A 12,820-nucleotide genomic window follows, 5' to 3' on the forward strand; every position below is an offset into this window, starting at 1 on the left:
CTTGTCTCTTGCTGGTTTAAGGATCTTCTCTTTATCTTTGGAATTTGCAAGCTTCACCATTAAATGTCGAGGTGTTGAACGGTTTTTATTGATTTTACGGGGATCTCTCTATTTCCTAGATCTGAATCCCTGTTTCCCTTCCCAGATTAGGAAAGTTTTCAGCTATGATTTGTTCAAATACATATTCTGGCCCTCTGGCCCTTTCGGCGCCCTCGGGAACCCCAATTAAACATAGGTTTTTCTTCCTCAGGCTGTCATTTATTTCCCTTAATCTGTCTTCATGGTCTTTTAATTGTCTGTCTCTTTTTTCCTCAGTTTCCCTCATTGCCATCAACTTGTCTTCTATGTCACTCACTCGTTCTTCCACCTCATTAACCCTCGTCATTAGGACTTCTAGTTTGGATTGGATCTCATTCAAATGATTTTTAATTTCTGCCTGATTGGATCTAAATTTTGCAGTCATGAAGTCTCTTGAGTCCTTTATGGTTTTTTCTAGAGCCACCAGTAGCTGTATAATAGTGCTTCTGAATTGGCTTTCTGACATTGAATTGTAATCCATATTTTGTAACTCTGTGGGAGAGAGGGCTGTTTCTGATTCTTTCTTTCGAGGTGAGTTTTTCCTTCTAGTCATTTTGCTCAGTGTAGAGTGGCCAAAAACAAGTTGTATTGGGAAAAGGAGAAAAAGAGAGGAGAGAAAGAAGGAAAGAAAAGAGAAAAAGAAAAAGTATAAAGGAAGAAAAAGAAAAAAGAGAAGAAAAAGAGAAAGTAAAAGAAAGAGAGGGGAAAAAAAGGGTGAGGGAAGCAAACCGAAATCAAAAAGAAGAAAAAAACCAGGGGGGAGTACCTTCTGATTCTGTATACTTTAAGTTCCTTGACTTCCCCTATCTGGTCTAGCTGGTCTTCAGGGGGAGGGGCCTGTTGTGCTGATTTTCAGGTGTTAGCACTTGGGGGAGCTGCTCTGCCCCCTGCCTGGTGCAGGGCTCAGTGGGGGTTGTTTACCCCGTGAGGCCCCAGGAGGAACAGCCACAGTGGCGGGGCAGCAGCTCTCGAAACCTGGATTCAGCCCCTGCAGTAACTCCGGGGCTCTCTGTCCGCAGGGGCCTGGATGCTTCGGGGCGGGGCCGCTGATCTGCTCAGCTCGGGGCAGGAGCGTCCTCGCTGTCCTGGGTCCTCCCGGTCTCTGCCTGTCCCGGGGGGAGGCCGGATCCTGGGCTGTGTCCCGGAGCCCAGTGCTCCGGAGCCTGTGCTGTTGGATTCGCGCTCCCGGCCGTGCAGCCCCCTCCGCGGAGCCATGTCCTGAGCCCCTCCGAGCTGCTCCCGGAGCTGCGCCGCACCCTAAGCGCGGAGCCGCTGCCCGAGCCCCTCTGAGCTGCTCCCGGGTCCCGCCGTGCGCGCTGCAGCCCTTAGGGAGCTGGGAGCACTCTCCCGGGCATGCAGGTGTCTGTTGGTTCCCAGGGAGCCCGAGGGCATCCCCGCCCTCCCGGGTCCTGCTCTAACTCCCTGCGAGCCCCTTTCCGCCCGGGAAGGTTGGTGCAGCTCCTGCTCCTCCGGGACGGGGCTCTCCTGTCCTGGGGACACTCGCCCCGGCCTCAGCCCGGCTCCTCGCGGGGCCCCTCCCCCTTGGAGGCCTTTTGTTTCTTTATTTCTTTTTCCCCGTCTTCCTACCTTGATAGAAGCGCGAACTCTTCTCACTGTAGCGTTCCAGCTGGTCTCTCTTTAAATCTCAGGCCGAATTCGTAGATTTTCAGGATGATTTGAAGGTTATCTAGGTAATTTGGTGGGGACAGGTGATTTGGGGACCCTACTCTTCCTCCATCTTGCCCCCCCTCCTGAAATAGATATATTAAAGAAATTTTTATCATGCTGAATTTTGTCCATCTATACACGAAATTCTGTCAATTTTTTCTCATATATTTGAGCAAGGATGATGGCATCCACCTAGGTTTTAGAATTTCATATCATCCTGGTGAAGTTAAACATTTTTCTCTCTCTTTTTTATAAAGAGATTTAATTTATTTATTTGAGAGAGAAAGAGCATGCAAGAGAGAGAGAACACCAATAGGACGGAGAGGCAGAGAGAGAGGGAGAAGCAGACTCACAGCTGAGCAGGGAGCCTGATGTAGGACTCAATCTCAGGACTCTGGGATTATGAACTGAGCCAAAGGCAGACATTTAACCAAATGAGCCACCCAGGCGCCCCCTAAGTTAAATGTTTTTCATCATGTGGTCACTATTTCCCCCTAAATTCTATTTTATGTGATATATGCAATCAGTATATATATTTGGCTTTCACAACAATTTTATTAACTGACTCAAAAGCTAGAAGAAAATAGACTATCAGTATATTTTTTAAGTTGTTTTTCTCCTAATCTTTCGTTTTGACATTTATGTGTTTTTATATCTAAGCTTACTTTTATAAAATTATATAGCTGTGGGCAGCCCCGGTGGCCCTGTGGTTTAGCGCTGCCTTCGGCCGAGGGCCTGATACTGGAGACATGGGATCAAGTCCCACATCGGGCTCCCTGCGTGGAGCCTGCTTCTCCCTCTGCCTGTGTCTCTGCCTCTCTTTCTCTTATGAATAAATAAATAAAATCTTTAAAAAAATATATAGCTGTGTCTTTAAAAAGTCAATATTAGAGTATTAGAGTATTAGTCTTTTAATTGGTGATTTAGGTCACTGTAGGTTTATTGCAATAATTTATTTGAATGATTTCTCCTATCTTTTTTTCCCCCTGTTTTCTACATATCCCTTAATTTTCTCTACTTCCTTTAACCTTTTTTTTAAAGTGGCTCCATCCTAAGCATGGAGCCCAATGTGGGGCTTGAACTCATAATCCTGAGATCAAGACCCAAGCTGAGATCAAGAGTCAGATGCTTAATGGACTGAGCCACCTAGGTACCCCTTAACTTTCTTTCACTGCAATTCTTTTTGGCTGGTAAATGTTTTCCCGTATTGTCCTGGAAGTTATATACTTCGTGCTCCTTTTTTTTTTTTTTTTTCCAAATGCAAGCTTAAAAAAGAAAAAAACTTAAAAACTTAAAAAAAAATCTGATCATACAGGCAAAAACGCCTTGCAATCCAAGCAGCTGTATCGTAGATTCTCTCTCTTCCTTCTTCAGTGTATTAAGGTCCAGGCTAGCACAGAGTTCTGCAGAGGGAATATGCATACAGGAAGAAGAAAAAAAGAGCTGCATTTTCCTGGCCTCAGGAGATTATGACAAGGAGTCCAATGGTACTCACTAAACAAATAACAATCACACTGTGAGTCTCAATTAGTATATTAGAATAGTGAGTGTAACCCTGAGGACAGACGGCATTCTTCCTCCTATTCCCCACTTCCAACTCTGGAGAGAATTGGCTTTACTGAGTTACCTTATGTTTGATTGGTTTAGATATTAGATTAAGTGTCAATGGCACTGCCTGTGGACCCTCCAAAGCAGGAAAACGTGTCCCAGTAGAACGGGCTGGGTCTGGACCACTGGGCTAGTTGGCTCAGTGGAGGACATGGAGAGGAGTAAGGGACAGACAGGGCTAGGCAGTGAGAGATAAGAGGGAGGTCCCAGAGTCAGGCTCCCGTAAATGCCAAGGACACCAAGATGCAACAAACCCAGAGATAAGGAAGTAGATCTGGTCACCTGACCCCAAATGTTAAGGAGTATCTTCCTTTGATGGCTACAATGTAATCACAGAGACTCACCAGACCCAAAATGACATGTCATTCACTCAAGACGGCACAAGAATCTCAAGGCCATAAACTCTCTGGTCAGGTTCTCTATAAAAGGCCAGCCACAAAAACCTTCAGCGGCAACCCCATAGGGACCCCCTCTTCCTCCTGAGAGCTTTCTCTGTATCTTTGCTTAATGAACTTCTATCGCTTTGCTCACTCTCCTTTGTCTGAGAGATTCATTCTTCAACTCCGTGAGACAAGAACCAAGCTCTCCTACAACATTTTGGTGCCTAAACCCAGGATCACTGCCATCAAAGGGTGAGTAAATGAGGACTCTTCCTTTTCTTTCCTGGGAAACTTAACTCCCTTAAATAACCCCTTCTTTTAACAAACAGCAAAACTGGGCACCTGTCAGCCAGTTAAAGGTGAATAGCGTGGCCTCCAGTTTTAAGACTCAGGCTTCTGGAGAAAGGATTGGTCCATCGGTCCATCCCCCTTCCCCAAAAGAAAGGAATGTTGGGGGCAGCCAGGTGGCTCAGCGGTTTAGCACAGCCTTCAGCCCAGGGCGTGATCCTGGAGACCCAGGATCGAGTCCCACGTCGGGCTTCCTGCATGGAGCCTGCTTCTCCCTCTGCCTGTGTCTCTGCCTCTCTCTCTCTCTCTCTCTCTCTCTCTCATGAATGAATAAATAAAATCTTAAAAAAGAAAGAAAGAAAAAAAAGGAATGCTGGCCTAACCCTACCCAGTTCCTCTTGCCATTCTCTGGCTTTTTTTTTTTTTTTTTTCTGCTTTTCCAGCCTCAGGGACTTTCCCTATAGTGGGGCCATGCTTGCAAATGGGACCTCAGGTGTAGGAACAGAATAAGCACCAAGGGTAAGGCTAGGAAACTTAATTCAAATTGGCTTATAATTAACCTGAGTGCTCAGGCACCAGGGGGCTAGGAATGCAAGCGAATTCACAGGGCCAAGGGCTGAGGGCTCTGGCAGGAGAGCTCTGAAGAATGAGGTCATTTCTAGGATTCCCTGGTAGTCTAAGGTTCATCCAGAGGGCGCACATAGGACTGGGAATCCAGCGCTCTGAACCTGCCCTTGGGTTACTATTCGGTGGCCTTGGGTCTCTGAGACATGTAAAAGGATGGAGACCGGCCCTGGGGGTCACATCCTGGGGAAGCCTCACCCACAAGCAGCACAGGCCTCCCACTGAGACACCCTAAGTATTTCGCATTGCATTCTTTGCCTTCTAAAAAGAATATCAGGGGATCCCTGGGTGGCTCAGCGGTTTGGCGCCTGCTTTTGGCCCAGGGCGTGATCCTGGGGTCCCGGGATCGAGTCCCACGTCAGGCTCCCTGCATGGAGCCTACTTCTCCCTCTGCCTGTGTCTCTGCCTCTCTCTCTCTCTCCCTCTATCTCCCTCTCTGTGTCTATCATGAATAAATAAATAAATAAATCTTTAAAAAAATAAAATAAAAAGAATATCACAGTTTAAACTATTAACCTTGCTAAACTGTATGATTAGGCCAGACATTTTGGGGCAAGTCCAGATGAGACAAGGAGGATCAGGTCAGGGATGGGTAAGAGTGGCAACTACTCCCGCCAGCCTGATCCCTCCTCAACCCAAGATGTTAAGCCACTCTTTCACCTTGGGTAGGTGAACCAGGGGGCACCTTGGTTCACAGGGGAGAGCTAATATGTAGGGGCACCTGCATAGTCACCTCCCTATAACAGGTACGGGATAACTGACTCCTACCAGGATTGCGGGATGGGAAGCAAACCATCCTCTGCAGGGACCCCTCTGGATTGGGTACTGCAAAATTGAGTAGTTCCCCCCTTGTAAAACTTGTCTAGCATTTTCCATGGGTTAAAAACAGTGGGTTCTTCAAGGCAAGGTAAAATAAAGGGTGACCTTCACGGCAAGGCACGGTCTCTTCTTCAGTTCCCAAAGCCTCTGCCTTGAGGTGTCTTTTAACCCACTGGAAACTATTTGGATTGCAAAATTTAGGGAAGGTCTGAGCTCCTGTAACACTGTATGGCTTCCATGGGATCAATCGATTAGATCTTCTGCAGAGAACAGGGCTCTACATCAGGACCCCCACCTAAGGGCCTCTTGCAGAATGTGTTTGCCTGAACATGTTGGCTGGTAAACTCCCTCCTGACATACTGGATAATTTTCTAAATAGGCCTCGGAATAAACCCAGGCTGCTGGAGGAAACACAGGCCCCTCCCTAGCGAAGGGGATGATGACCCTCTCACTGCCCCTCCTCCTAATAGATGTGGGGGCTTCTCCCTCATTTATTTCCCAGGTTAATGGGTATCATTGGAGCCAACTGTGGTTAGTCTAGTTCAGGATGGGGACGTTAAGGAATATTCCCAAGCAGCTGCTGAAACTCTCTTTGTTTGGTGGAAGTTCCTCATCTTCTCCTGCCTGACGTGGACTGCCTAATTCCACTCATTGGTGGAAGAACATGGCATTTGCTCATTTGTCCAAGTGGATGAGCTTTAGAACTGGGAACCCTTTTTCTCAGCCTTCTGGTTGCACTTCACCTCTTCTGTCTCCCCTCCCCCTGCTCCTGTTTCTGCACCACTTTGGGTGCCACTTGCATACACTGCTCTCTTCAGATTTCCCCACCAGTGTCTCAGGTAACAATTGACAAATGGGGAACACACTGAATTTTAAAAGTGGACCCAGGGGAAATATATTCAGTATGTAAATTAATTTAAGTTTGTTCATTTGATATGATAGACATATATTTAAAGTTATCAGCATTAAATATAAAGCTTTTATTCTATCAAGGTTTGCTAGAGGTCAAATAAGCTCCGGCTAGCTCTGTTGCAATTTGTTAGCAAAAAGATGACTTAAAATGATGGTTTATCTTGTCTGTCTCAAAGTTTTCATAGGTAATTGTTAAGATAGCTTCAAAGGTTTTGGCAATGGAAAACTTTAAAGTTCAGCTTGGATGGTAATTGAGATTGAATTCACTGGATAGCTAAGTCTTTTCCAAATAGGATAAAGTCCTAAAGCATTTATTACCGGATGTAGGTTTGTGCTTTTAACTTCTTATTGCAGAGAAACTAAGGATATTTGAGTCTGTTGGTAAACATGCTTCATGCTTAATAAATTCATAAATTTGTCTTATAAAGAGTTTTGATATAATAGTTCACAATTGGTTACTACTTAGTTTTCACTGAAGACTAAAGGTCCTGCTAATGTAATTAAGACTGATGGAGAATAAGGGAAACAACTCTGTATGTAGAAAGGGTGGAAATATATAAAAAAGATATAATAAATGGAAATGCATTTTTTTAAAGGTAAAAGAAGGTAATTTGGTCCTAAATGAGACTGGTTGTTTGAAAAAAAAAATGGCTTGGAACAAAATCAGCATGTAAAAGAAAGTTGTTGAAGGTTTGTGAAGGGGAAATCTTTAGAAAGGTATTTTAGATGTGGTGACGATAGACTAAGATTAAAATGAAGGGTTTTTAAAAATACACAGGTATACGATTAAAAGTCTGCTTTCTCTCTGTTTGAAAAGACAAGTTTTCTTGAATTGTTGGCCTTCTCTTGATAAGAAAATGTAAACAGTTTTTTTCTCTTTGCCAGCCCAGAAAAACTAGTTTCTATGTTTTGCTTTTATCAGGCATTTAACATCCCTAATCGTATTTAGGAATGTGCTTTAAAACTTTCTAAGGTTTTAACAAACTTCCCAAATTTAAATTGTAAATGGAGACTTTTTGACTCATTAGGCCTTTTATTTGGCATATTAAGTTACTCTGAAATTACTGTTGAGCAAATGATAAGCCTTAGGTTACATTTGGGTAAATGCTGTAAACTATTCTAGAGACGATATGCAATTCCTAAAGTTTTAATATAAGGCCATCACTTGATATTTTGATCGCTGAAATGTTATGTGTCACAGAAATAACTGCGTTTCCTTCTCAATTGCATCATAATGAACTCATATCTGATTTTTAACCATGTCCATTTCTAAGTTTTTATCATTTATAGTTGTTCTCATTCTCTCGGAAAATGAGTTTCATCTCCAAGGAGGTTCATATAAAGGATCTTTAGGACAAATACAAGGTTTTGAGATTTTTAAGATCAAAACTGAAATGGGTAAGAATTTCCAGAACTAACAAAGTTGCATTCAAATTAAAGAAGAACAGTAACATGGCTCTAAGTAAACCAAAAGGATAATTATAGTTTTGTGACTCTTGTTTGAAACACTACTGGTTCTCTGATGTTTGCTCTCCCAGGTTAAGAAAACCTAATATATCTATGACTTACAGAAATGCGATAAAGTATTCATTTGTAAATAAAATAAAGCAGTGACTTTTCTCTGTAATTGAATCCTCTGAAATTCAACAGGTCTCAATAAGTATTCTTTCTTCCATAGTCATTTGCATAAGTTAAATAAGAATCTGCTCTTTTAAACAGGACACCACTGAAAATACTGGTTCTTTTACCAAGGGTTTGACTGGAATGTCTTATTTGAGAGACATGCATAGACTCAGATATGACCAAACAGTTTTAAGAAACTAAGTTTGACTTAATGAAACATGGAGTCACAAAGCCCCTTGGAAATGGTGGCCTGATACCTTGCTTCCAGAGTTCCCAGCAGCCTCACCAGGTAAGTAAAGAATGTCACTTCCTGGCAGGTGCAGGAACGTCAGGATACTTTGGGGACCTTGTGAAGAGGAATCCACCCACATCTACCGGTATGTCTGATGGCAAGTACTTGGCTTGGCTTCTGGCCTGGTGAGGCTACTGAAAGCTCAACCTAGAGATTCCTTATAAAAATGTTCCAGCAAAGCAGGTTCTTAAAGATCTATATGATCAATCATTATTCTTGCTGAGTGTATGTAAATAATCAGGCCAAGTTTGTTAAAAGTGGACTCGTTTTACAGACAGGTCAGTCCTGATTTGGCTACCTCTGATTTTAAAAAAATGAGAGTTATTATAGAGGGAAACTATGTTTCAATAACACATCCTTGCAGATGGTAAATTATAGCTCTGATGGTTTTTAAATGAATGCTGTTTGCCTAAGCTAGACTACTTGAGGTAAACTTCAGAGAAATAGTTTTTGTATTTCTATACAATTGCTCATGTACAAGATACTCTATACTTTTTTTTCTATGGGATAATAACAGGACCCCATGGGTATACTGATTATTTAAACAACTAAAAAAAATGGGATTCATTCCCCAGCAATTATATAACTCAACTCGCACTTTGATCAGCTCGGTATGGCTGGGATGACAAAATCGCTCCTTTAGAGCCAGAGCATACCCCACTGCATGAGGTTACCTATGGGCTTGTGTAGATAGTGGATAATCTCACTTTATGATGGGATTGGATGGGTTACTGGGGGATGCCCTTATCTCTTGAGACAAGTTTTCTCCTGCTTGTAGTGATACCTCGTAATTATAATGCTGTTCAGGCTAGATCCAATAAACAGCCACGGGGAAAATGGATCTCCAAATATCAACCGGGGGATCTAGTGTTAGGAGGGACCATGTGTTGTCATTGTCTCTACTCCAACTGCTGTCAAAGTTTCAGGTCTTGGATCCTGGCTTCACCATTCCTGTATTAAGAAGTGGACATCAGGCCGGTGTCATCCGCCATCTTGTGCGAAGCAAGGTGGCTTCTACTTCCCCGAGCGACTTCTCCGCTTCTGCCTCGACTGCCCCTTGATCACAGTCATGTCTCGGGACCCGTTCCGGAGCCGGGGCGGCGGCGGCTTCCACCGGCGCGGAGGAAGCCGCGGCCGCGGTGGCCTCCACGACTTCCGCTCCCCGCCGCCCGGCATGGGCCTCAATCAGAGCCGGGGACCCATGGGGGCCGGCCCGGGCCAGGGCGGCCCCAAGCCCCCGATCCCGCCACCACCTCCGTACCAGCCGCCGCCGCCGCCACAGGCCCGGTCCAAGCCCGTCGGTGCTCAGGGACCCTGGCCGGCTCCGGCAGAGGGCAGCGCTCCGCCCGCCTCCGGCTCGGCACGGCCCGCCACTCTGATGTCAGGGGCCCCTGCGGGCCCGGGCCCCACCCCGCCGCCGCCGCCCGCCGTCACCTCGGTGCCCCCCGAGGCGCCCCAGCCCGCGCCGCCGAGCAGCGGGGTCCCCACCACCCCGCCCCAGGCCGGGGGCCCGGGCCCCGGGCCTAAACAGGGCCCAGGCCCCGGAGGCCCGAAAGGCGGCACAATGCCAGGCGGCCCGGGCCTAAGTACTCCCGGCGGCCACCCCACGCCGTGGCACCGGGGCGGCGGGCGCGGGAAGCCCCGCGGAGGCCGGCAGCACCCCCCGCCCTACGGCCAGCAGCACCAGCAGGGGCCCCCTGCCGGCGGGCCCGGCGGCCGCAGCGAGGAGGAGGTGCACTCGGAGGGGTTCAAAGCCAGCTTGTCCCTCCTGAGGAGGCCCGGAGAGAAAACTTACACTCAGCGTTGTCGGTTGTTTGTTGGCAATCTGCCTGCTGATATCACAGAGGATGAACTCAAAAGACTCTTTGCTAAATATGGAGAACCAGGAGAAGTTTTTATCAACAAAGGCAAAGGATTCGGGCTTATTAAACTTGAATCTAGGGCACTGGCTGAAATTGCCAAGGCTGAACTCGATGATACACCCATGAGGGGTAGGCAGCTTCGGGTTCGCTTTGCCACACATCCTGCTGCCCTCTCCGTGCGAAATCTTTCACCTTATGTGTCCAATGAACTCTTGGAAGAAGCCTTTAGCCAGTTTGGTCCTATTGAAAGGGCTGTTGTAATTGTGGATGATCGTGGCAGATCTACAGGGAAAGGCATTGTTGAATTTGCTTCTAAACCAGCGGCAAGAAAAGCATTTGAAAGATGCGGCAAAGGTGTTTTCTTACTGACAACAATGCCTCGTCCAGTCATTGTGGAACCACTTGAACAATTAGATGATGAAGATGGCCTTCCTGAAAAACTTGCACAGAGGAATCCAATGTACCAAAATGAGAGAGAAATGCCTCCTCGTTTTGCCCAGTATGGCACACTTGAGTATGAATATTCTCAGCGATGGAAGTCCCTGGATGAAATGGAGAAACAGCAAAGGGAACAAGTTGAAAAAATCATGAAAGATGCGAAAGACAAATTGGAAAATGAAATGGAAGATGCCTATCATGAGCATCGGGCAAATCTTTTGCGTCAAAATCTGATGAGATGCCAGGAAGAATTAAGACGCATGGAAGAACTTCACAATCAAGAAATGCAGAAACGTAAAGAAATGCAACTAAAGCAAGAAGAAGAACGGCGTAGAAGGGAAGAAGAGATGATGATTCGGCAGCGTGAGATGGAAGAACAAATGAGACGCCAAAGAGAGGAAAGTTATAGCCGGATGGGCTACATGGATCCCAGAGAAAGAGACATGAGAATGGGTGGTGGAGGAGCAATGAACATGGGAGATCCCTATGGTTCAGGAGGCCAGAAATTTCCACCTCAAGGTGGTGGTGGTGGCATAGGTTATGAAGCTAATCCTGGAGTCCCACCAGCAACCATGAGTGGTTCCATGATGGGAAGCGACATGCCTACTGAGCACTTTAGGCAGGGAGGTGTGGAACCTGTGGGTGGACAGGGTCCTAGAGGAATGGGGCCTGGAACTCCAGCAGGATATGGTAGAGGGAGAGAAGAGTATAAAGGCCCAAACAAAAAGCCCCAATTTTAGATGTGATATCTAGGTTTTCATTCCAGTTTGTTTTTGTATTTTCTTATTTAGATACCAATCTTTGAAATTCTTGCATTTTAGTAAGAAAAAGCTACCTTTTTATGGATGTTAGCAGTTTATTGACCTAATATTTGTAAATGGTCTGTTTGGGCAGGTAAAATTATGTAATGCAGTGTTTCAAACAGGGGAATTTTTTTATTTCCTTTTTTTTTTTTTAACTTGTATAATGTCCCTCAAGTGATGGCAGTGTACCCTGTGCCACTAAATTTCCAAAGTGTACCATTTTTTTTTTACTGTGCTTCAAATAAATAGAAAATATAGTTATAATATGGATCTTCAACTTTGCCATTCATGCTTCTATACATATTAGGCTATGCACTTTGAAAGCATGAGCATGTCTAGGCCTTTGAATGGCACATGCCATTTCTGGGAAATGTATCTGTAGGCTAAGTATTGCTTTCTACATATAAGTACCCTCTTGTTTTAAAAAGAAGAAATGAAGGCAGCCCGGGTGGCTCCCTGGTTTAGCGCCCCCTTCAGCCCAGGGTGTGATCCTGGGGCCCCGGGATCCAGTCCTGTGTCAGGCTTCCTGCAGGGAGCCTGTTTCTCCCTCTGCCTGTGTCTCTGCCTCTCTCTGTGTCTCTCATGAATAAATAAATAAAATCTTTAAAAAAATAAAAATAAAAAGAAGAAATGCATATTGAAGTAGTTTCATGATTTGATTTGTTTGGCATTATAGGAAGCGAGCTGGTGCTAAGTCTTTTTAAATGGTTATGTAAGCAAGCTGAACTGTAAGTCTTCCTTCAGGAATGTGTATTAAGATTATGGAATAGGTGAAAGACTATTGATAGGGAAGAAAGTGGGTATGACTAAATGGATCTTTATGGCCCTATGATCGATCTATCTTTTCCTTGAAAGTTTCTGAAGAAAAGTGGAAAGATCATTCTGTTGCACTCCTCCATTCTTGTTTTTAAAAGATCAGCTCCCAAGCCCTACAAATGGCTTGTACTGAACTTTCACATTTGATTTAAAGATTGTTAAACATTAAAAAAAAAGAAGTGGACATCAGACCTCGATAGTCCTGCAAGTAATCCTCCAACCTATTCCTGTGAGCCTATAGAAGACTTTCGTTTACTAGTCAAAAAACAAGGCAAGTAAATCTAAGAGCCATGATTTTGGGGTTACTTTTACTATGCAATAATATACATATAAGGGCTATGACGGAATGTTCTATTTTAACATCCCAGGTCATTAATATAACTGTGGGAGGACCCTTAATTTCCAATTCTGGTCCAACTGTTCTTTGCCTGTTGGCCCCATAATGTAGAAAAAGGAAAATACTGTTATTTATGAACAGAAAACAGCCGACACTTCCAGTTTCACCAACTTAACAGATCAATCCCACAAACAAAATAAAAATTATACCATACAACTGGTTACGAGTACGTTAATAGATGCAGGAAAATACACCTGTATAAAAATACAAAA

General features: G+C 44.8%; 1 protein-coding gene across 1 annotated transcript; it reads left to right on the forward strand.

Annotated features, from left to right (window-relative positions):
* The first annotated feature begins 9,361 nt into the window (after window positions 1–9,361).
* Window positions 9,362–11,513, forward strand: LOC112910714 (splicing factor, proline- and glutamine-rich). The gene has a single exon (XM_025986960.2). It carries the CDS (start codon window positions 9,362–9,364, stop codon window positions 11,330–11,332), a length of 1,971 nt encoding a protein of 656 aa, XP_025842745.2. The 3' UTR covers window positions 11,333–11,513.
* The last annotated feature ends 1,307 nt before the right edge of the window (window positions 11,514–12,820 follow it).

The sequence above is a fragment of the Vulpes vulpes genome, chromosome X (genome assembly GCF_048418805.1).
Source record: "Vulpes vulpes isolate BD-2025 chromosome X, VulVul3, whole genome shotgun sequence".
NCBI lineage: Eukaryota > Metazoa > Chordata > Mammalia > Carnivora > Canidae > Vulpes > Vulpes vulpes.